The 25,437-nt window shown below is 43.8% G+C and overlaps 1 protein-coding gene across 1 annotated transcript in view; it reads left to right on the plus strand.

Moving 5' to 3' along the window:
* TTPAL (alpha tocopherol transfer protein like) overlaps positions 1 to 25,130 on the plus strand; it is a 37,706-nt gene extending 12,576 nt beyond the window's left edge. The window contains exons 2-5 of the mRNA XM_077460220.1: positions 14,658 to 15,107; positions 16,938 to 17,131; positions 19,539 to 19,649; positions 23,085 to 25,130. Coding sequence (XP_077316346.1) covers positions 14,672 to 15,107; positions 16,938 to 17,131; positions 19,539 to 19,649; positions 23,085 to 23,360 — 1,017 coding nt within the window. The 5' untranslated portion in view covers positions 14,658 to 14,671 and the 3' untranslated portion in view covers positions 23,361 to 25,130. The remainder of the gene's footprint in view (positions 1 to 14,657; positions 15,108 to 16,937; positions 17,132 to 19,538; positions 19,650 to 23,084) is intronic.
* The last annotated feature ends 307 nt before the right edge of the window (positions 25,131 to 25,437 follow it).

The following is a 25,437-nucleotide window of genomic DNA, read 5'->3' on the forward strand; positions in this document are numbered from 1 at the left end:
TGGCCGGGCAAACTTCTGGGACCTGTGACGTGTCCCAGAAGATTGCACGGAGGGAGGGGGGAGAGGTGATCTTTCTTCCAGGGCCAGGGAGGAATGGGAGCTGGGTGCCTGTAATAACAGGGTACCCACTCCCACCTGCCCCCCAAAAATGACATACCAAATGTGGCATGTCAGAGGGTCACCTACACATAAAGAGGAAGTTCCATTTTTGGGTGGAACTCCGCTTTAAGATAAGCTTTTATGACTACAACACTTTTCTGTAAAAATGGATCTAGATCTTGGCCCATCCTTGATGTCTGAGGTCCTATCCCATATAACAATGGGTCTAGCGGGGGGGTTTACTGGATCTTTATGAATCTTAGGGAGGGTATAGATGGTTGGTATATCGCTACTGCTTGGTACAAGATATTTCTTTTATGGTTAATACATGTGACCGATACCCAAATTCTACCAAGGTCTCCAACTCTGTCCTATATTGAGAAGTGGGGTCTTTATCTAATTTACGATAGGTGTCTACATCTGATAACATTTCTGTTAACAGATTATTGTAATATTCCTTTGAATAACTACTAACTCATTCCTGGTTTCTAGCTTCTCATCCCATTGATGTGTCTGGGGTTCACATTCTTTCTTTTTGGGTACTAGTTGGCCTAAGTGGAGCAATACCAGGCATTTAAAGTCCTCCCAGATGTTGTGTAGCTATTAACAAAGTAGATCCCCCTTTTAATATTTAAAAATAATTTAAAGTATTGAAAGAGTAGTTATTTTAGAGAATATTTTATTGCTGTTGAATTTTTGAGGAATAGTAATGTATATCTAGTTCTGGAGAAGAGAATCCGGTATTTAATTTACTGTTTGTAACCTTATGTTTGGATCCAGATAAGAGAATACTGTATTTAACAAATACATATACACTATATGTACACGCTGCAGAAATTACTTGATTAATCGTTCATTTTTTTTTGATTGGTACTCGCCCCTCCGCTGGCTTCAGGGAGTTCAGTGGGAGATCCGGTGACGTCACGGATATCGATGTCACCGGACTCCTCCCTCCCTTCCCCCCAATTGCCTCCGTCTGCTAAGGAAGGGAAGGGGGGAGGAGTCCGGTGACGTTGAAGTTCTGATTGAACGTAATGCGAACGGGGAGGACCTACGCATGACATCACCCGCTGCTGCCCTATGGAACTAAAACGATTGTTTGCTTTACATGCTGTGTTTTTATCTTTATGTGAGTAGTTTGTGTTTTAACACAAAAATGTATTCTTATACTTAATGCCCATTATGCCCATTTTTCTTGGCAAAAAGCCTCCAGTTCCTCTAAATTCTTGGGCTGTCTTGCATGAACTGCATGTTTTGAGATCTCCCCAGAGTGGCTCAATGATAGGGAGGTCTGGAGACTGAGATGGCCACTCCAGAACCTTCACTTTATTCCCTCTGTAGCCAATGACAGGTCAATGTGGCCTTGTGTTATTGGATCATTGTTCAATGTTGGAATGTCCAAGTACGTCCCATGCGGAGCTTGCTGGCTGATGAATTTTCATATGTTCCTCCAGTATTTTTTGATAACATACTGCATTCATCTTGCCATAGGTTTTGACCAAATTTTCTGTGCCTTTGTAGCTCACAGATCCCCAAAACATCAGCGATCCACCTCTGTGTTTCACAGTAGGAATGGTGTACCTTTCATCATAGTCCTTGTTGACTCCTCTCCTAATGTAGCGTTTTATGATTGTGTCCAAAAAGCTAAGTTTTTTTTTGGTCTCCTCACTCCAAATGACTTTGTGCCAGAAGGTTTGAGGCTTGTCTCTGTGCTGTTTGGTGTATTGTAAGCGGGATACTTTGTGGCATTTGCGTAGTAATGGCTTTCTTCTGGCGACTCGACCATACAGCCCATCTTTCTTCAAGTGCCTCCTTATTGTGCATCTTGAAACAGCCACACCACATGTTTTCAGAGAGTCCTGTATTTCACCTGAAGTTATTTGGGGGTTTTTCTTTACATCCTGAACAATTTTTTCCTGGCATTTGTGGCTGAAATTTTAGTTGGTCTACCTGACCGTGGTTTGGTTTCAACAGAACCCCTCATTTTCCACTTCTTGATTAGAGTTTGAACATTGCTGATTGGCATTCTCAATTCCTTGGATATCTTTTTATATCCCTTTCCTGCTTTTATACAGTTCAACTACCTTTTCCCGCAGATCCTTTGACTATTGTGATGACGGCTTGTGTACATGTTTATCAGCCCAAAATCACCAGGAAAACTTTTGATCAGGGTCATTTTGGTAGATTCTGTTGTCATTATGATTTAAAAAGAGTAAACCCAGTAGTGAATGGCTTCATGCAAACACCAAATATGAGTGAAAAATGTTTTTGTGTTTATCATTCATATTCTCAAAAAAAATGGCCTAGAAATCATAAATTCTGCCAGGGTATGTAAACATATGAGCACGTGTGTGTGTGTGTGTGTGTGTGTGTGTGTGTGTGTGTGTGTGTGTGTGTATAAAAGGCCAAATTGAATGGTACCCGTACTACCCGGGCCTTTTGTCCAAAGAAACGAGGTCTTTGCTTGTAAATGCTTCTCTTTTTAGAGAGCTGGACCCCGGGGATCCAGTACTTTTGGTATTAAGGCCATAAAGTTTTACTGGCGGGGTGCTATTACTGGTCCAGGATTGTGGGTTTCCTGAGGGTCCCCGGTCCCTGAAGGTTTGTTAACTGGACCCACCGTGAAGGGTGAAGATTGGTTCTGTTGGTTTTACCACAGAAAACCCTGCAGCGGGAGAGGTAAGTGGAGTTTTCTAAGGAATTTTTACATTTTCTTATGAAATGTCTCCTTTAAAGTAAATGTTGTCATGCCTAAGTGGAGATCACGCTGTGTCACAGAAGCAGCAGATTTTTTTTCTTCCGGCTAGCAGGCAGATCTCCGGTAAGTTTGGGGGGTTTTGGTTCCTCCAGTCACCCCCACCTGGGCTGAATGCTTCCCTTCTTCATGAGGCTGAGTATAAGAACTGAAAATAATTTTTCTTTCACCGCCCCCTACTCGGCGGCGGCTTCCAGATCTCATCCACGCCATCCTTCCCTCACTCACTCACAAGCCGATCCTGTCGTGATGTACTTTACAGGTAAGCTGTTATAAAAATCCTATTTTTGGCATCAAGCTGGTTAATTTTTGCTCAGAAGACTTGAGATAAATTTCAGGACGCAAAACATCACTTACGGTTGCTGCAAGGCCATGCCCCCAGACAAAGGCGTAATGACGAAACGCATCAGGGCATGACCTTACAGCGACTGTAAGTGACGTTTTGCGTTAAACAGTCTGAGAGATAACCTAAAGGAACGAATGGAGGCGGTTCAATTTACTGGGACTACCTCTGACCATCCCCGGCTCTATAGTAGGATTGGTGATGACACTGATCTGAGACCAGCGGTTATGCGATTGGAGGATTGCAATAAATGGTAAAACGGAACTGTACTATGTGGAGTTTTTCTTCTCATATACCCAAATACCTTTGGAGATTGTATGCAGCTCTGATCCAGCCCAAACTGAGGATGGCAGTTGTTTTTTAAAGCGATTTGAGGCTTGAAAACTACTTTTTGTCTGGTGAGTTTGCACCCCGGGGGGGGAGGGGGGGTGGGGTGTGACGCACGGTTGTGAGGATTCTGGTGAAAGGTGCACACTTATCAATCAACTCTAGCCTGTGTCCTTTCTGAACTTTTTATCACCATCTATCATTCTAATGTGTGTGCTTCTTCCTCATGTGAGTATTAACATATGAATGCCACTCACTACACACTCCCAGTACGATGACCAAGCTGTCAAAGTTGGGCCTCAGTCTCTTCTATTGATTGCCAGCTGGCTGCTGTGACAGCCAATCAGTGGTCACGTGATCCTGGCATAAAGAGCTTGTTAAATGGACACCAGGGCTGGGTGGCATGGGGTTTAAAATAAAAATCCAATGCAAATGTTGAAAATGCTGCATTACAGCCACTAGATGGAGCTGAGGAGTAAACTTATTCCTTGTGATACTTGCTGCCATCTGGTGGCCAAAATGTGCCCCTCACCCCCCCCCCCCCCCCCCTTTTTTTTTTTTTCTTTTCTTTTTTTTCCTTTCACTGAATAACACTCGATCTTCAGAGAAATATATAGCCTGATCTTGCCCGTTTTATAAGCAGTTAGAATGGATGAACTGTAAATCTGCCCCCAAGTGTAAATATATAGTGTGTGTATACCCTATATTGGAAGCTATAGAAGGATAAGATTCTGCCGATGTACAAAGACCATGAGGTTTCACTCTCCAGGATAAGGCAGATACAATCTGCACTTAGTGTGGAGTGACCCTTTAAATGATGTCTGTACTGGTGGGTGTGGGTGAATGGCCCCGTCACATCTGCGGAGTGCAGGGTGAGTCATGGCGTGCCGTGGGGCGGTTGAAATGACAGTGTTGCTATTTGCAGGAAGTGTTGTGTCAGAAAAGCAGTTGATAACTCCTTTGTAGGAAACCACACTGATCTCATCAGCTCCATTGTACCGACTAATAATAAAAATCAGTTGTCAGAAAACGACTCCTGAGATCCTGCAAAGAAATGACACAAGCTTTTAGAGTAGAAGTAAAACCCAACTGGATGATGATTAGTGTTCTAAAACACTGTGTATCCTAAGCCAATGCCGTGATTTTAAAAATGAAATACTTGTTTTCTTTTTTTTTTTTCCATTGTTTGTTAAATTTTAGTGCTGCTGATGTCCTGCAACCTCTTTACAGCCACTTCCTGTCTATGTGCACTCCAGTGATGGCTGCCATGGCATTTCTCAGGGAGGGTAGTCTTGAAAGGATGGGAGCTCCACAAGTTTGAATATAAAGGGGTGGGTCCTGCGCAAATCGTGCCACTCAAATAAAATACACAAATTCAAAATAATATAAATATGTGCATACATACAATGCCGTGAAAAAAAATTATAGTCCAAAAAACAGCACGCATAAAAATATATAAAAAATATATAAAAAAATGGAAAAAAGGTTTAATGATAGAACAATAATAAAATGTCCGCTACTCAAGGCTCCCAGAACTCTCACCTTTAAACGAAGTGAATAAGCAAATCAAACAAACTCCAGGATTCTCTTATTTCATTCATAAATAATAAATAATAGCCATCAGGAAATCCAAAGGAGGGATGCAATGATACAATTCCGCCACTAGAGGGCCAGTCCCAGCTTCCAGAACAGGTGAAATGGATCTTCACTTCTATTTCACAGTGTATGGCTCAAAATAAGAGAGAGGAGGGGGAGAGAGAGAAACAGGAGACTTCCATAGTGTAGTAGTTTAAAAAACGGCAGGTAAATTTATTAAAAAGCAGTAAAGACTCTCACATTTTAATTGCAAAAACAAGCACAATCAGGAAGAGGGTATAATGACAACTTCCTCCCGCCTTACTCTACTTCCGGTTCGTCCTCTGGCCAATCCCTACGCGTTACGTCATGTGACTTCTTCCCCCATGAAGAAGTCACATGACGTAACGCGTAGGGATTGGCCAGAGGACGAACCGGAAGTAGAGTAAGGCGGGAGGAAGTTGTCATTATACCCTCTTCCTGATTGTGCTTGTTTTTGCAATTAAAATGTGAGAGTCTTTACTGCTTTTTAATAAATTTACCTGCCGTTTTTTAAACTACTACACTATGGAAGTCTCCTGTTTCTCTCTCTCTCCCCCTCCTCTCTCTTATTTTGAGCCATACACTGTGAAATAGAAGTGAAGATCCATTTCACCTGTTCTGGAAGCTGGGACTGGCCCTCTAGTGGCGGAATTGTATCATTGCATCCCTCCTTTGGATTTCCTGATGGCTATTATTTATTATTTATGAATGAAATAAGAGAATCCTGGAGTTTGTTTGATTTGCTTATTCACTTCGTTTAAAGGTGAGAGTTCTGGGAGCCTTGAGTAGCGGACATTTTATTATTGTTCTATCATTAAACCTTTTTTCCATTTTTTTATATATTTTTTATATATTTTTATGCGTGCTGTTTTTTGGACTATATTTTTTTTCACGGCATTGTATGTATGCACATATTTATATTATTTTGAATTTGTGTATTTTATTTGAGTGGCACGATTTGCGCAGGACCCACCCCTTTATATTCATTATTTGATAGTTTGTGCTCACTATTTTGTCCTGCTGCATTTTTTAGTTAGCATTTGCACTTTATATCACTCAGGCTCTTTTTCACAGCATCTGTGTTTCATTATATCTGATTTTGGATTTTGTTCCACTTTAGTCACTTATTACCACTTAGCGGCGCGAAGGCTGACCACTTTTATTTTTTAGCTCCACAAGTTTGTAACCAGTCCAGTGTAAGTCTATTCATCTTAAAAAAAAAAAAAAAAAAAAAAAAAAAAAAAAAAATCAAAAGGTAAAGCCAGCGTGTTTTGGGAGCTCGCAGCTCCCTCTTCATCAGGGCTTTAGTTCTGGCAGTAATAGGAGAAAATACAGGGCAAGGGTTAATATAATGGCAGTGCGGGTGCTCCTATTACCGTCAGCATTAAAGCCCTGATGGAGGAGGAGCTGTGGTCCTCCTGAAACGCGTTGGCTTTCCCTTCTGACCTGGACTGGTTACTAACTTGTGGCACACTCATCCTTTGCACACTTTTTTTTTTGGCCTATAAGGAAGAGCGCCACTCCAAAAAAAATGTTTGCCCAGATTACATTTATTAGTCTTTGTATTCAATAAAATTTGATTGGTTAATTTTAACGCCAGCAACTGTTAAACCCTCAATGGTTGCCTCCGTGGGCGCCATTATGGCGGTTGTGGGAGAGGATGGTGTACAGTAATGTGCTGAAAAGCTTGAGCCTGGGTTCACACTGAAGGGGTGCTTCAGTACCGGGCACTTTCACCCCCTTTCTGCCCAGGCCAATATTCAGATTTAATTTATTTTTTGTGACTGCGACATTATGGCGGACACATCAGACATTTTTGACATATTTTTGGGACCATTGTCATTTTATACAGCAATCGGTACTATTTAAATGCACTGATTCCTGTGTAAATGACACTGGCAGTGAAGGAGTTAACCACTAGGGGGCAGTGTAGGTGTTATGTATGAGGTTATGTGTTTTTTTTTTTTTTATTGTAGAGGGGCGTGGCCTGCCATGTGACGTCACTGATCGTCCTTCCCTATAAAAGGGAACAGACGATTGGTGACAGCCACACTAGGAAGCACGGGGAAGAGGTTTGTTAACACAGACCTCTCCTCGTTCTTCAGATCTGTGACCCAATTGCGGGACACCAGCGGCGATTGGGTCCGCTGGTGCCACGGTCACGGAGCTCAGGACTGGGTCGGGAGCGCGCCGCGGCTGGGTACTTAAAAAGCAACGTACAGGTATGTGCTTGTGCCCAGCTGTGCCATTCTGCCGACGTACATCAGCTTGAGGCAGTCCTTAAGTGGTTAAACTGGGGCAGCTGTACTAGTAACCAATCAGCTTCCAAGTTTTTAGGTTAAAGTTTGAACAAGCTAAAGTTAGATGCTAAACGGTTACTATCCTGCACAGCTACACCAAATCCTATGTGCTCCAGTTTTAGTAAATCTCTCCCAATGTATATCTGAAGCCAAAATGTGTTTTATTTTTTATTTTTTGCAAAACTTTACCAATGGGGACCACTGCTCCAGTGACAGCTAAGAGGAGATTTTTTTCTTGTTTCCAGGACAGGAGGTGAAGGAAAATCTCCCTAATGGATGACTGACCACAAAAAAAAAAAAAAAAAAAAAAAAAAGACTTACAAAGCTAAGTGGCTTTAGATACACTTTGCACCTAAGGGTAAAACAAATCTAAATGCCCAAGTACAATTTTGCAACTTTGACATGTGTTAGTAAAACTGTACATATCATACTTTTTGCATCCAGGTGGATTGTTTTTTTTTTTTTTTTTTCGGACAATTTAGACTTTCATTTGCTGGTAAATGTTAATGGCTATCTTATTTTTTTTTATTTTTTTTTATATCAAACGAAAACTGGCCCAAAATAGTTAAACATCATTTTTTTTTTTTTTGCTGTGTATTTTTGTCCTAGCATAACCTTCCACCAAAGAACAACCCAAAATAAATTCTGTTCCCGATGATCGCAGCAATACCACATATGTGTATGTTTAGTTATTTGTACCCGTAGTACAGCCCATAAACAGTGCGCATTTTTCTCCTCACTTTTTTTTTTTTTTTTTTTTATCCTACCTAAAACACACTGATACTAATTAAAAAAAATAAAAATTCTGCCAAAAACAAATATTGCCATTTGACCCTGCCTGACCTTTACCCAAACACTAACTCTGGCACTGGCCTAGATCAAACCTTTATTTTTTTTTATTATTAAAAAATATATATTTTTTTTACACTTCTTGCAGAATAAAAATAAAATAAAATTAAAGAGAGGGAGCGATATATGTGTATATATCTCCTCCATTCACAGAGAAATAGAAAACACAGGGGGCGGACTTCACAGTGACTGATCAGTATGATAGGCAGTCAGAGGCTACAATCGGATAACCCAGAATCTTGCGTTCCATGTCCCAATCGGTATGGGGCCCGGGACTTGTGGTGGGACCCCGGTGTCTTTGCTGGGAGCATGTGGCACGGCGGGCGCGGGCTCCCAGCACAAAGGGAGGGATACGCAAAGTAACGGCTCCAAGAAAAATAAAGCCTAGTTCTAGTGGGGTCGCATATTTGTGTTGCGTCGGTTTGAAGGGGTTAAATACAATAAAACCACCTTGGAAGAACCAATAATGGGCACCTACCTCCCCCCTACCCGCCTCCCAGGGTTTTGTATTTATTACAGTAGAGGTTCTCTTTAGATTCGGTATACAGCCACCTCCTCCTTACCACTGATCTGCAGAGCTTCTTCATGCAGCTTGCCACCCACAGACCTCATTCGTCATCCTCTATAATTAAAGGCGCGCTATGCAGGTCGCTGTGACCTGTTTTCTTTTCTTGACTTCGCATGGAGTGACTCGTTACAAGCTTCATCCCGCTCTTTGATGTTGGAACCGGTTGAATTTCTCAGCTCATGTTCTTTATAGGGTGTGTGTGGTGGATGCCTGGAAAGATTATTTTTAGGTGAGATTTGTTGGCCCTAAACCAGTGAAGGGGAACCTTGGCACCCCAGATGTTTTGGAACTACATTTCCCATGATGCTCATGCACTCTGCGGTGTAGTTTAGTATCTGACTGTAGAGCGATAGTAGGGATGGGAGGAGAACATCTGAATGGATCATCCTGGATCAAAATCTGACTGTCTAGGGCAGTGATGGTGAACCTTGGCACCCCCATGGGAAATGTAGTTCGAAAACATCTGGGGTGCCAAGGTTCACAATCACTGCCCTAGACAGTCAGATTTTGATCAAGGATGGTCCATTCAGATGTTCTCCTCCCATCTCTACTATCGCACTACAGTCATTGTTAGATTTTGTTGATGCCCCCAGCACAAGACTGTCCTTTTCTGGAGCCTTGGAAGCTGTGGCTTTTAGCATTTGCACCCATCAGCGAGTACCTTACTGTATAATCCCAATGGCATGCTTAGAATCACGTTTTTTAATAACAAACATATCGTACTCCCCTCCACTGTGCAGCTGGTTTTGCACAGAGTGGCTCTGAACCTCATCTTCTGGGGTCCCCCGGCAGCTCTCGCGGCTCCTCCCCACATCAGATAACCCCCTAGAAGAAGTGCTTCCCTGAGGGGGGGTTACCTAGCGGGTACGCTCCCGAGTCCAGCATTCGGCGTCCACAGATACGAATGCCAGACTCGCTCCTGAGTCGTTTGGATTTGATTGACAGTAGTGTAAGCCAATGGATGCACTGCTATCATTCTATCCAATCAAGAGCCGAGAACCCCAGGCAGAGAGACGGCATGTAACCGCCGGGTCAAGTTCCAGGGCTCTGGTAAGTAAAAAACGGAGGGGCTAGGGGGCTGGTCATTGCCAGGTGGTTTTTCACCTTAATACATAGGATGCATTAACCACTTCGGGACTGCCCGCTGCAGGTTTACTTTGGCTGTTTGAAGGAGGGTATCATTGTTATGTCAGCAGCTAGCTGCCATAACCCCGGTATCCTCCTTTTCAGCAGGCAGTCCTCTACAACGTAAAAGTGGTCTCTGCAGCGGATTCGCCGCAAGATCCATTTTATCAGGAGGGGGGCCCCCTCCCGCTGCGATCCGGTGCCCTCCGCCGCTTACCGCAGCTGTCGGCAGTGGCAGAGGCGATCGCGTCTTGTCACTTGCAGTGCATGGAGACGAGTGAGGGGAAGATGGGGCCCCCACCCAACTCCATGACAATGCAGGGCAGAAGTGATGTCAAAATGTCACTTCCGCCCACAGCTCTTAAAGGGCCATTTTTTTGAAAAAAAAAATTGCAATTTAAACTGCATTTTAGTGTAAATATGAGATCTGAGGTCTTTTTGACCCCAGATCTGATATTTAAGAGGACCTGTCATGCTTTTTTCTATTACAAGGGGGATGTTTACATTCCTTGTAATAGGAATAAAAGTGACAAATTAATTTTTTTTTTTATTTAACTGTGTAAAAATAAAAGTTAAAATAAGAAGAGAGAAATCTTTTTTTTTTTAAATGCCCCGTCCCGAAGAGCTTGCATGCAGAAGCGAACGCATACGTGAGTAGAGCCCGCATATGAAAACGGTGCTCAAACCACATGTGAGGTATTGCCATGATCGTTGGAGCAAGAGCAATTATTCTAGCCCTAGACCTCCTAAACGTCGCCAATAGGAGAGGGTAAAGGTTAAGGGTAAAGGTTTGTCGCCATTCCAGGAGCGGGCACAATTTTGAAGCGTGACGTGTTTGATATCAGTTTACTTGGTGTAGCATTATCTTTCACAATATAACAAAAAAATGGACTAACTTTACTGTTTGTCTTATTTTTTAATTCACTTCTCTTGTATTCCTCTTTGTTTCCTATTTGTGTGATTTATACTGAAGCCAAGTGACCTGTGATCGCTGTTACCTAAATTGCCCCTTATTTCCACATCCGTGATCAGGTCTGTATTGTTGGTAATCAGTAGATCCAGTAACGCTTTATTTCTAGTTGGTGCGTCTACCATCTGACCCATATAATTGTCCTGCAAGACCTGTAGGAACTGGCGAGCCTTAGATGAATGTGGGGTTCCCTCTGCCCAGTCTGTCTGGATAGTTAAAATCCCCATTGATAACACTTCCCATCATTGCTGCTAATCCAAATTGTAATAGATTTGTCTCCCCTTCCTCCCAGTATAAGTTGGGGGACCTATAGCATACTCGCAGTATTATTTTCCCCTTAGCTTCATCCCTTTGAAGCTCTACCCATAAGGATTCAGCCTCATCCCTAGCTCTCTTAGTGATGTTATCTCTCACATTCACTTGTAGATTATTCTTGATATATAGGCATACCCCTCCCCCTTTTTTACCCTCTCTATCTTTCCGATAAAGGGTATATCCTTGAAGGTCTCTGAAATTCCCACAAAATCCAAATCCTCCTCATACAGCAGTATCTCTAGTTCACCCATCTTGTCCGCCAGGCTCCTGGCATTGGTGAACATGCAAAATAGTTTAGACCAGTCGCATATTATCCTCTTATTGGGTGTTCCAAGATTGCAACTAGAACTTGCTACTACGGTATACTTCCCTTGGGATTATGTGCTTTGGCCAACCTACCACTAATACCCCCAATACTACCCTCTGGAATATGTTCCGCGCTGACTATCTCTACCTCTGGACCCCCCCATCGCCTAGTTTAGAAACCCCTCTAACTTTTTGGACATCTTCATTCCCAGCTGATCTGCACCCTCCTCATTTAGGTGGAGTCCGCCCCTTCAATAGTACCAGTTATCTACTGAGAATTCGGGCCAGGCCTCCAGGAACCCAAACCCCTCCATACTACACCAATTCTTCAGCCGCTTGTTTACTTCCCTAATCTCCCTCTGCCTTTCTGGTGGGGCTCAATGTACCAGTAGTAGGATACTACTTCGGAGGTCCTTTTTCCTAGTTTAGGACACTCCATCTGCCTCTGACTTTGTCATTGGTGCCAACATGCACAATGACAGCTGAGTCCTCCCCAGCCCCTCCCAGTAATCTGTCCACCAGATCCGTGATGTGCGGAACCCGAGTGCCTGGTAGACAACATACTGATCGGTGCTTCATGTCTTTGTTACAGATTGCCCTCTCTGTCTTTCTAAGAATTGAGTCCCCTACCACCAGAATCTGTCTTTCCTTTCCCTTCGCTCCCCCCCCCACTCTCACTGGAGGAGTTCTTCCCCCGGCAGCTAGGAGAGTCCCTCAGCTCCAGCAGTGGTGGTCCCTGACTGGTTTCACCAATGTCACTCAATGGAGCGTACTTATTGGGATGCTCCAGCCCTGGATTGCCCTCCCTGGCACTTGCCCCTTTACCCTTCCTGACTGTCACCCATCTACTCTTTCCTAGTGCCTGCACCTCTTTGTCTCCACCCGCCTCTGTGCTGGCCCCTGCCGACACCTGCCGTGTACGTTCCTGGCTCTCCTTCAATATGGAGGAACTTCTCAGTGCTGACAGTTACTTTCCCAGGTTCAGAACCTGGGCTTCCAGGGAAACCATGCGCTTGCATTTTGCACAGCAGTATTCACCCTCGATAGGATGATCAAGGAACGCATACATGCCGCAAGATGTACAACGAGTCACCTCTCCACACCTGCCGGGCATTGTACCTATTAAATTTAATGAGGATTGGGGATTATACCCGGTCCAAATTTCCTAACAAATAGCTTCCTGACACTAATACTCAATAAGCCAATACACAGGCACTCGCAGACCTACATGCACGTAGGTGGTTGTTGGCTATGGGAATCAGTAAGATCGCTCCTTTGTTTAGAGGCCGTTGTACACACATGGGGGTCCCCTTGCCAGCCCGAAGTCCACTAAAGAGACTCCACCCCTTAACTCTTACTCTTGTAACTTTTTTATTTTTTTCATTATTAGGACCAAACATTAAGGTCATTCAAAGTTAAAGTTTGCAAATGTCAGTTCTGTGATTCTGGAGATAAGTCCCGTGGGCATGGGGTTTGTTATGTGGCCCCCCTGTGGATGCTTGCAGGTTGTCACGCAGTGCCGAGTTGTAATGACTATGCAGAATTCTATAATATGCAGAAATTGCTTTTTGATACATAATATGATGAGTCTTAAAATGGCTGAAATTCATACAAAATGGCGGACAGTTGGGTGATTAAAATGACCAATTCCAGCTTCCCTACACACATTCATCTCTCCTGCTTACTAGAAAATGGGTGTTTTTTTTATTGCAGGGATTTTTTTACTCCCTGTTCTGTCTGACACTCCTTGCCAGTAAGTGGGGAGGCCTTCCCTGACATCCACCAAGTAGAGAGGAAGTGGGGAGATCTTCCTCGAACTCCTGTTCTGCCTGACACCCATCAAGTGGAGAAAAAGTAGGAAGGTCTTCCCTGACACCCATCAAGTGGAGAAAAAGTAGGAAGGTCTTCCCTGACATCCACCAAGTAGAGAGGAAGTGGGGAGGTCTTCCCTGACATCCACCAAGTAGAGAGGAAGTGGGGAGGTCTTCCCTGACATCCACCAAGTAGAGAGGAAGTGGGGAGGTCTTCCCTGACATCCACCAAGTAGAGAGGAAGTGGGGAGGTCTTCCCTGACATCCACCAAGTAGAGAGGAAGTGGGGAGGTCTTCCCTGACATCCACCAAGTAGAGAGGAAGTGGGGAGGTCTTCCCTGACATCCACCAAGTAGAGAGGAAGTGGGGAGGTCTTCCCTGACATCCACCAAGTAGAGAGGAAGTGGGGAGGTCTTCCCTGACATCCACCAAGTAGAGAGGAAGTGGGGAGGTCTTCCCTGACATCCACCAAGTAGAGAGGAAGTGGGGAGGTCTTCCCTGACATCCACCAAGTAGAGAGGAAGTGGGGAGGTCTTCCCTGACATCCACCAAGTAGAGAGGAAGTGGGGAGGTCTTCCCTGACATCCACCAAGTAGAGAGGAAGTGGGGAGGTCTTCCCTGACATCCACCAAGTAGAGAGGAAGTGGGGAGGTCTTCCCTGACATCCACCAAGTAGAGAGGAAGTGGGGAGGTCTTCCCTGACATCCACCAAGTAGAGAGGAAGTGGGGAGGTCTTCCCTGACATCCACCAAGTAGAGAGGAAGTGGGGAGGTCTTCCCTGACATCCACCAAGTAGAGAGGAAGTGGGGAGGTCTTCCCTGACATCCACCAAGTAGAGAGGAAGTGGGGAGGTCTTCCCTGACATCCACCAAGTAGAGAGGAAGTGGGGAGGTCTTCCCTGACATCCACCAAGTAGAGAGGAAGTGGGGAGGTCTTCCCTGACATCCACCAAGTAGAGAGGAAGTGGGGAGGTCTTCCCTGACATCCACCAAGTAGAGAGGAAGTGGGGAGGTCTTCCCTGACATCTGTCACAGCCAGGAAAGGAGAAGAAATCTTGAAAATGAAAACTTAGATGGCAGTGAAAAGTTGACCCTAGGATTCATTCCTTCCCTACTTTATTCTAAGCTTAAAAAAAAAAAAGTTTTTGTCTGAGTTGGACTTAAAGATAAACAATGTCTAGTGTGGATGAAGTTGAATAGATGTATCTGTAAGTGGTGCGCTTTGTTTTTCTGTTCTTGTGGAAGACTGACCAGCCCTTCTTGTCATTGACAGTGGCCTCTTATTCAATGGCACAAGACAATGAGACCTCACTAGGAAGTTCTTCTTTGTCCACTTCTTTGGAGGTCGACTCGACCCTCCAGGAGAACTACGTGTGCTCCCTGACTCCTGAACTCATCCAGAAGGCCAGGGAGGAGCTTCAGGAAAAGCCGGAATGGAGACTACGTGACGTCCAGGCTCTCCGGGACATGATATGGAAGGACTATCCAAACTTCAGGACCAGAGTGGATGATGCCTTTCTCCTCCGCTTCCTCAGGGCCCGCAAGTTTGACTATGATCGGGCCCTGCAGCTCCTGGTCAACTATTATAGCTGCCGGAAAGGCTGGCCTGAGCTTTTTACGGACCTGAGACCATCTGCGGTAAAGCCAGTGCTGGATTCTGGCTTCCTGACAGTCCTGCCTCATAGCGACAAGGAGGGGAGACGTGTTGTCTGCATTCGCCCGGGTGAGAGACATAATTACTATATGTATGTGTAGTCACTGGTTAGGAACCTATAGCCCAGTTTTTTTTTCTTTTTTTTAATCTTTCTATAATGATTGATTTGTCCTTTTAAAATACCCTAATATTAGTGAAATGTAACTTTCTGCTCTCACACTCAAGTACTCTGTTCTGGCAGAGCTGAGTAACAGCCACACCCCTCATACTGTATTGCAGAGGAAGAGAGGGGGCGTGTCTAACCAGGTTTGTTAGTTTAGGAAGCACATTGGGCAGTGTGGTCACACTTTAATACCTGTTGCCTCAGTTCTATTTAGACACAACTGCTGTGATGGGAAAGTAGAGGTAAGGCTTAGTAAATGGAGGTTGCTAGTATAAGGTTTATGTAACTAAATTCTGTTTCAAGGACCTTATTTGGGCTTTAAGGTCTCAGTTCAGTTTGCTAAATGTACAATAAGGAAAATGTATGCTATATGTAAGAACTAGCACTTTCCCAAACTGACAATTCAAAGCAACCTTTTATAGGAAGCAAAAAATAATAATTTAATCCTCCCGCATTTCGAGAGTAATGGCAAGGAGACTACTCATCGTCTGATTACTATAGTCAGCTAGTAGATGATTCCATTAATTTAATACAGAGCGCATCTGTTATGATTGATTTACTCCAGCTGCCTGTTCATAGTGGAGTAAATATAATGAACCATCAGATTTGACTCTGCTAGGAGAACAACAATGGGATTAGCAAGCCTTGCAAACTGCTCTCCCTGCTATTCCGGTTACAACCAAAAAAAAAAAAAAAAAAAAAAAAAAAAAAAGATCCCTGATTTTGTGCAAGTGTAAGGACCACAGTGGCATAGCGGTTAGCACTTTCACCTGGCAGTAAAAGGGTCAATGGTTCAAATCCCAACCACTGACACTACCTGCCTGGAGTTTGCATGTTCTCCCTGTGCCTGTGTGGGTTTTCTCCCGCACTCCAAAGACATGCTGGTAGGTTAATTGGATCCTGTCTAAAAAAAATAAAAATAAAAAAAAAATTTAAAAAAAATTGTCCCTAGTATATGTATGTGAGTTAGGGACCTTGGACTGTAAGCTCCTCTAGGGTAGGGACCGATGTGAATGTACTATCTATCTAAAAATATATATTTATATTGTTATTTCAGGTACTTCTATAGCGCCGTCAATTTACGCAGCGCTTTACACACACTAAATTTTATAATATATAAATATATATAAATTTATATATTATAAAATTTAGTGTGTGTGTGTGTAAAGCGCTGCTTAAATTCACTCTGCTGCATGGTGTAAGATTGCATGTGATTTGCACTGCAGTGAAAATCGCATGCAATGTGCGATGCGATTTCTGCCATATAGATAGATTGCATTTGGACTAAACTTGCACAGTACCCTTTTTTTGGTCCGCACCAGAATCGGCTCGCATGGGCGATCTGATTCATGTCCGAACTGTCAGCTCGCAGTGCGATATGTGAGCTGAAATGGGGGGTGTCATTAACAATGTAACGCTCCCCGCAGTTCACATATGGCAGTGTGAACTGCTGTGCGAGTCTGGTGCGATGCAGCATGTGAACCGAGCCTGAGAATTGATGTTGGCTTTGAATCCAAAGGGTAGTCACACCAAAGATTTTTCTTCTGTTCACTCACTTTGCATTTTGTAAATTGATAAAAATAAAGAATTCAAATATATTTTTAAAAGCATTCTTATTATAGAGCATTTTTTTCACACCCGCCTACAACTTTTGCACAGTACTGTATATGTATATCATTCCATTTCCCAGCACTTTACAGTTCTTATCGTTCTTTATTTAATTTTCTCGCTATCAGGCCGATGGAACCCCCGGGATTATCCAATCACAGAAAACGTACGTGCCATGTACTTGTCCCTGGAGAAACTGATTGAGTCGGAAGAGACACAAGTGAATGGAATTGTCATCCTGGCTGATTACGGAGGGGTGGGCTTGTCTCAGGCTTCCCATTTTGGACCCTTTATGGCCAAAAAAGTGATTGGGATTCTGCAGGTATGAAAAGAAATTAGCTGGCGGTAATACTTTCTTTCTTTCCTGACCGAATAGCAGGTTTTCTTATGGCCATACAAACAATTTTTCAATTAGAGAAGCACTTTTTATATTGGGACAATGGCATTGGGTGGCTTGCCTAAGCCGTTTTCACTTTAAGCACATACAGTGCCTTGCGAAAGTATTCAGCCCCCTTGAACTTTTCAACCTTTTGCCACATTTCAGGCTTCAAACGTAAAGATATAAAATGTAAATTTTTTGTGAAGAATCACCAACAAGTGGGACACAATTGTGAAGTGGAACGAAATCTATTGGATAATTTAAACTTTTTTAGCAAATAAAAAACTGAAAAGTGGTGCGTGCAAAAGTATTCGGCCCCTTTACTTTCAGTGCAGCAAACTCACTCCAGAAGTTCAGCGAGGATCTCTGAATGATCCAATGTTGTCCTAAATGACTGATGGTGATAAATAGAATCCGCCTGTGTGTAATCAAGTCTCTGTATAAATGCACCTGCTCTGTGATAGTCTCAGGGTTCTGTTGAAAGCGCAGAGAGCATCATGAAGACCAAGGAACACACCAGGCAGGTCCATAATACTGTTGTGGAGAAGTTTAAAGCCGGATTTGGATACAAAAAGATTTCCCAAGCTTTAAACATCCCAAGGAGCACTGTGCAAGCAATCATTTTGAAATGGAAGGAGTATCAGACCACTGCACATCTACCAAGACCTGGCCGTCCCTCTAAACTTTCAGCTCAGACAAGGAGAAGACTGATCAGAGATGCAGCCAAGAGGCCCATGATCACTCTGGATGAACTGCAGAGAACTACAGCTGAGGTGGGAGAGTCTGTCCATAGGACAACAATCAGTCGTACACTGCACAAATCTGGCCTTTATGGAAGAGTGGCAAGAAGAAAGCCATTTCTCAAAGATATCCATAAAAAGTCTCGTCTAAAGTTTGCCACAAGCCACCTGGGAGACACACCAAACATGTGGAAGAAGGTGCTCTGGTCAGATGAAACCAAAATCGAACTTTTTGCCCACAATGCAAAACGATATGTTTGGCGTAAAAGCAACACAGCTCATCACCCTCAACACACCATCCCCACTGTCAAACATGGTGGTGGCAGCATCATGGTTTGGGCCTGCTTTTCTTCAGCAGGGACAGGGAAGATGGTTAAAATTGAGGGGAAGATGGATGCAGCCAAATACAGGACCATTCTGGATGAAAACCTGTTGGAGTCTGCAAAAGACCTGAAACTGGGACGGAGTTTTATCTTCCAACAAGACAATGATCCCAAACATACAGCAAAATCTACAAAGGAATGGTTCACAAATAAACGTATCCAGGTGTTAGAATGGCCAAGTCAAAGTCCAGACCTGAATCCAATCGAGAATCTGTGGAAAGAGCTGAAAACTGCTGTTCACAAACGCTCTCCATCCAACCTCACTGAGCTCGAGCTGTTTTGCAAGGAAGAATGGGCAAGAATTTCTCTCGATGTGCAAAACTGATAGAGACATACCCCAAGCGACTTGCAGCTGTAATCGCAGCAAAAGGTGGCTCTACAAAGTATTAACGCAAGGGGGCCGAATAATTTTGCACACCCCACTTTTCATTTTTTTATTAGTTAAAAAAGTTTCAAAAATCCAATAGATTTCGTTCCACTTCACTATTGTGTCCCACTTGTTGGTGATTCTTCAAAAAAAATAAAAATGTTATATCTTTATGTTTGAAGCCTGAAATGTGGCAAAAGGTTGAAAAGTTCAAGGGGGCCGAATACTTTCGCAAGGCACTGTGTATCTCTAGCAATGCATACAGTGTCTCATACCATTATGTGAAGTGATAATGCATATATTCATCAGAAATTATGTGCGATCATGCAAAAATATTGTGCAAAAGTCCAAAAATGAGGTATATTCACCAAGATCAAATGGTGCACACCTTCAGTATGCCGGTGCTGTAAGTGACCACCAAAACATGCCCCATGCCAATCGTTATTGCGCAATGTCCATTTAAAAGCATTTATTTAATAAAAGACATTACCAGTACTTACAAAGCTGAAAAAACCACAAGCATTCGTATACAAAATCGTCTGGAGTCCTGGCGGGTGTGCTGACATCACCGCTTCTTCCTCCGCCGACATTCGTTACGTCGTCACTGGGATACCTCATCTTTGGATCTTCGCACAATATTTCTACATGATCGCATGGAATTTCTGATTAATATAGGCACATTTTATTATCACTAACACATAACATGACATTACATAATGATATGTCACTTCGTGTGGCTTTGGTTTTAAAGGGTACCTGTCACAAAATCAAATATCTTCTGAAGCTTACAGGGCGTTTTTCGGAAACAATAGAGACATTTCTTTGTCGGTCATCTGATCTTTTTTCTGTCTTTCACTCAGGATGGGTTTCCGATCAGAATAAAAGCCGTCAATGTCATTAACGAACCAAGAATATTCAAAGGGATTTTTGCGATATTGAGGCCGTTTTTGAAAGAGAAGATTGTGAAGCGGGTAAGCGTTCTGTTTCATTCGCCTTTCCTGTATTGTTATGAGTTTTGGCTTGGCCTTATTTACAGTGCTGTATGGATTGCCAGCTAATGTAAATTTATATTGGAGCAGCAGATGGTCCATATTGTATTAGAGAAAAGCCTGTAGTGAGATGTATGAAAGGTGCCATTGCTGGTCCCTCCCACTGGAATTTCTAGCTCCTTGGCTATCCTGGCGAACCAGTGGCTTCAGACATTTGTTAGAGCAAGCATGCAGATCAAATATTCTGATTGAAATCTGATTCTCCTGATCTGCATACTTGTTCCAAGTCAGCATTTAAATTACTGAAGCCAGTGACCTCCAGGCAACAATGGTGGTTTCAGAGCAAAATATATTGCTATTGTTCTTCTTGAAAGCTATATAGACTACTGCTCTTGTTTGGCGCTTTCTACCTGCTGGCTGTAAGTGGGATGTATGAAATCTTTAGAATTCCTGTACTTGATAGTTTGGTTTCTGACCCAACTTTTTTTCATTGTACTTAAAGAGGAAGTAAACCCTGATGAGTTTACTTCCTCTTTCATTCCCTGCAAAGGTAAAGCATAATGGACTACTATGCATCGCATAGTAGTCCATTATGTGTCGCTTACCTGACACAGGAGCCAGCGAAGTCACCGCTGTCCCCTGTAGTCCGGCGCATCCATCTTCTCGGTGGGTCTCGTTGCTCAGCCGCTGTCATTCGGCGAAGCCGCAATGCCGTCACTCCTGCGCATGCGCACGGGAGCCGCCACGCGCGGCATATCGCTGTTGACAGCGGCGCGCTCAGTGCGCCTGCGCGCCGCTGTCTACGGCGCATGCGCTGTAGACAGCGGTGCCTGTCTTTCAGCAAATATCTCCTAAACCGTGTAGGTTTAGGAGATATTTCTTGGACCTACAGGTAAGCCTTAATCTAGGCTTACCTGTAGGTCAAAGTGTGTTGTAAGGGTTTACAACCACTTTAAAGTGGAACTAAAATTGCCTCCTATCCAAACACCTCCAGTAGCCAGCTCTCCATGAAATCGGTGGGGTCTCTACCCTCAAGTTTCTCAGGGAGAACCACAATACGTACGTTATTTCGCCTCATTCTGTTTTCAAGGTCATCAGTGTGTTGATCAACAGCTGCAGCCTTCCTAATATTATATTGTGAGTCTCTGATCAGAGAGGGAAGCATATCTTCATGGATCCTACTTTCAGCAGCAGTGGTTCTTTCTTTGATCTTTTGAAGATCCTGTCTTATCAGGGACACTTCTTCCTTTAGACCACCAAAGCATTCTTGCAGTTTATTAACCTGAGGAAGTACAATTTATTAACTGCTCTCAGGATCTCAGCTAGTGTAGGCTGTGCAGTGTTCTCATCCCCACTGTCATCTTCCAGCTCCTCTGACTATGCTTCCATTAGATTTGCATCTGTAAACCCTGTTTCACCCTCATCCACATGCACTTGTTCCATGGCTTCTCCCTCAGCTGAGTCACTAATATTTAGGGAGCCCGTCGGCTTATGGGCATAACGAATGTCTTTAAGGAGGGGGGGGGGTCGCCACTGGTATTCTTGGGGGTCTTGGGAAGTTTACTCAGTCCCTTTAAGTTTATCAGCGCCACGCGGTCCGCGCTGCTGGAGACCCATTTTGGAGCTCCGGATGTTGTATATCCTCCCTGCTCTTTCCCCTCGGAACCGTCATGGATTCGTTCGAAACGGGTGACACAGGGTCTCACTAGGTGCAGGAGTCATCGATAGCTGGGAAACTGTGCAGTTTGGCTAGGAACAGAATCCATTCAGGGTAACCTGCGAGAGCTCTGTGAGGAAGCTGCTACTCTAATGCCAGTCCAGGCCAAACTAAGATTAAAAATAAAAATTGCAAACAGGCAATTCAGACTCATTTTTGGAAGTGTTGCTGAGCCCATGCAGTGATGTCCATCACAAACTCATCCCTGTTTTTAATGCAATGCTGTCTGGGGGCTCGAAGATCACTGGCATCCAATATTGCTTTTTGGGCTTGTCCCTTACACACAGAGATTTCTCCATATTCCCTGAATGTTTTGATGATATATTTAAAGCTTTTGCAATTTCACATTAAAGTGATTTGTAAAGCTTTGTTTATTTACAAAAAACAAACATGTCATACTTGCCTCCACTGTGCAGCTCATTTTGCGAGTGGCCCGGAACACTGTCTTCTGGGCTCTCGCGGCTCCTCCCCACATCAGCTAATCCCCTAGGAGAAGCGCTCTCTGGGGGGGGGGGGGGGGAGCCCGTTACCTTGCGGGCGTGCTCCCGAGTACATTTGGCGTCCATAGCCACCGAATGTATGACTTGGCTCCACCCCCTGGCACCCGTGTCATTGGATTTGATTGACAGCAGCGGGAGCCAATGGCTGCGCTGCTATCAATCTATCCAAACAAGAGCTGAGAACCCCAGGCAGAGGAAGAGTGCGTCCCCGCTGGATGAAGTTCAGGTAGATGTGGGGGGAGCTGTTGGGCTGGGGGGCGGTCATTGCCAGGTGTTTTTATTCACCTTAATGCATAGGATGCATTAAAGAGGAAGTAAACCCTGATGGGTTTACTTCCTCTTTGTCTCCCTGCAAAGGTAAAGCATAATGGACTACTATGCATCGCATAGTAGTCCATTATGTGTCACTTACCTGACACAGGAGCCAGCGAAGTCACCGCTGTCCCCTGTAGTTCTGAGCGTCCATCTTCTTGGTGGGCCTCGCTGCTCCGGCGCTGTGATTCGCGGGAGCAGCGATGTCACTCCCGCACATGCGCACGGGAGCCGACACTCGCGGCATATCGCCGCGATCTGCGGCTTGCCCAGTGCACCTGCGCGCCGCTGTCTTCAGGTAAATATCTCCTAAACCGTATAGGTTTAGGATATATTTCTTGGACCTACAGGCAAGCCTTAATCTAGGCTTACCTGTAGGTCAAAGTGGTTTGTAAGGGTTTACAACCACTTTAAGGTGAAAAAACACGAGGGTTTACAACCCCTTTTTAAGGAACATTATTCTGAAAGTGTTCAACAATTTTGTATGCAGCTTTTCACAGATTGGTAAACCTCTGTCCATCTTTATTTCTGAGTCACTTTGACTGGAGTTAAGATGCTCTTTTTATACCCAGTCATGTTACTGACCTGTTGCCAATTAACCTAATTAGTTGCAAGATGTTCTTCCAGCTCTTCCTTGTTAGTACCACTTTGCCATTAGGCAAACGGTTAAATGTTTGATATGGTTTCTATTGTGAATAAAATGTGGGTTTGAGGTTTACAAATCATTGCAATTCGGTTTTTATGTAGCAACTTTTTTGGTTGTATAAAGGCAGATTTGGGTACTTTTTCATATGTTTGCTTCAAATTAATTTTCAGTAATTCAAGTTCTGTATATTCCACTTGCACATATTCTAAAATCCTACTAATATTGTCCTGTTTTCTGTTCAGTTTTTCCTGCACGGGTCAGACTTGAGCTCTCTCCACAGCAACGTGCCAAAGGCCATCTTGCCCGATGAATATGGAGGGACTGCGGGCAAACTGGATACCTCTTCCTGGAGTCAGATCCTCCTGGCATCTGAAAATGACTTTGCACAAGGCTTCCACTTGGCCGACCTTAACCGTGACGGCTCCCTGCAAGGGCTCGTCATGAACGACACAGAGTCGGACTACCTGCAGTGTGAGGAGTCCACTCGTGGGGTGAAATCTCAGCTCTATTGTTACTGAATAGTGTTTTTTGTGATGTCATTTGTGTCCTACAGGAGAGGCCTTTGGTATTCACACCCTTTCCTGTATACTCCTATTACCTAATTTACTTGGCTGCTGTATAACCATTCATTCATTGTGGTACACGCAGACCTCAGGGTAGTCATTCCATTTAATCCATCTATAAACAGTGCTGTTTTTAGTTACCTGTGGATGAGAAGTTTCCAAAAAAAACCTGCACACACACACAGGCTGTCTCCGGGCGTGCTTGTACTGGCTGCCGGAGTGTTAGAGACGGGTAAAGGAAACCTTCACTGACGGCAACATTTAAGCTCTTAGACAATGCTTATTTACGAGCAGGGTGGATTCATAAATTCATGACTAATCTATTGTATTCTCTGCTGATCAATTACAATACATGGTAACTGAAGTTGTTGACCCCTCCTAAAAGCCATTTTGCATGTTTCCAGTGCTAGCCAGTCATATGATCAGCCAAGAGATCCATACATAAAGGAATCTAATGTTAAATACAAGATTTGAGCCACATCTGCCAACTGGCTTAGGGATCTGACGTTAAATGCACCCAAGATTTGAGCCACATCTGCCAACCGCTCTAGAAAACTCACGGTAAAGGATAAGTATTGCCAAATATTTTTTGGCTATACTTCTATGGATCACAGGAGTGCAGTTTGTTCTTCCCTTCTGTAACCTGTTTTCAGCCAACAGCAGGCTCAAGTCCACTGTTGGCTGATGTCACTTAGCTGGTCCAGGCCCTGAAAAGATCACAACCATATGGTCGGGATCCACCCAGCAGGCTGGACCTGCACCTAGCTAAACCCCCTTGCACAGCCCAGTGCTTCAGTAAATGCAGGAGGGGAAGAGCAGAGAGCCAGTGACTGACAGTCGCAGCCCTCTGCTCAGAGCAGAGGGGAGAACTGAGTGATCAGCAGTGTTTGATGGCTCAGTTCTCACTGCAGAGCTGACAGGGAAAAGATGCAGTATTGGATCGATGCTGCATCCACCTAGGTAAGTGTAGAAAAAAAAAAATTCTAAAGTCCATACTTTAAATACACTCAAGAATTGAGTTACATCTGCCGGCTGCTCTGGGGATCTAATGTGAAGTACACCCAACATTTGAGACACATCTGCCAACCTCTCTATGGATCTAACAACAAATACACTCAAGATTTGAGCCACATCCACCAACCACTCTAGGAATCGAATGTTAAATGCACCCAAGATTTTAGCTACATCTATTAACTTCTCTTCAGGAGTAGTCAACAGGTTCAGGCACCATCTACTGTTTTAATTCATCATCCGAGAATAGAATCGATTAGACGTGAGTTTGAGTCCACCCTGCTCTAAAAAGGACGTTCTCTTGTTGGTCAACACATTCCTTCCTTTCAGCTGGGTGAATGTTCACCCAGTGCTTATAAAAAGACCCCAGTGCACAGGCCAAAGTGGATCGGTTGAGTGACATTCAGAAAGAGGCAAAACATTGGCTCTCCCTCAACATGGATCCTCCCCTTCAGAAAGAGAACACGTGGCAAACTGCACCGCACCTTTACTATCTGCACTGGTCAATATTTCACATCTTCACTTACCATATTGTTATAGGTGAGTCTTAGTTTTAGGGCATGAGCTTCATATACTACTGAAGGGTATATGGTCTCACCTTTCAGGGTATAAATACTGAGGGAAGGGATGTTGGTTATCCCAAAATATTGGCCACCTGGATGAGAAAATAGTCTGTAGGTTGACCATGGATGATTTTTTTTTATTTTTTTTTGGAGGGGGGGGGGGGGGGTACTCTTCAAGAGTTTAATTGCCACATTCCGGAGTTTTAATTGTAAATAAGTCTCCAACATTTATCAGGAATGTATAAAAGGGTATTTAAAGCACTTTTCAACTTTGCTAAAGTTTTTATTTTAATGTTTGTTTAGCAAAACTGGACCAGTGAACGTATTTTCCAATATTTAGGTTACAATTTGAACTTGTTACATGGTGGCAATGTGTTTAATGCTCAGGTCTTTTTGTGTTATTAAACTTCTCTGGCACAGCGGCATTGTCTTGTGTGAAGGTGACCATGTCTTGTTTT

The sequence above is a fragment of the Lithobates pipiens genome, unplaced genomic scaffold (genome assembly GCF_037356315.1).
Source record: "Lithobates pipiens isolate NorthernLeopardFrog02 unplaced genomic scaffold, aLitPip1_a1.2 Scaffold_28, whole genome shotgun sequence".
In the NCBI taxonomy this organism is placed as follows: Eukaryota; Metazoa; Chordata; class Amphibia; order Anura; family Ranidae; genus Lithobates; species Lithobates pipiens.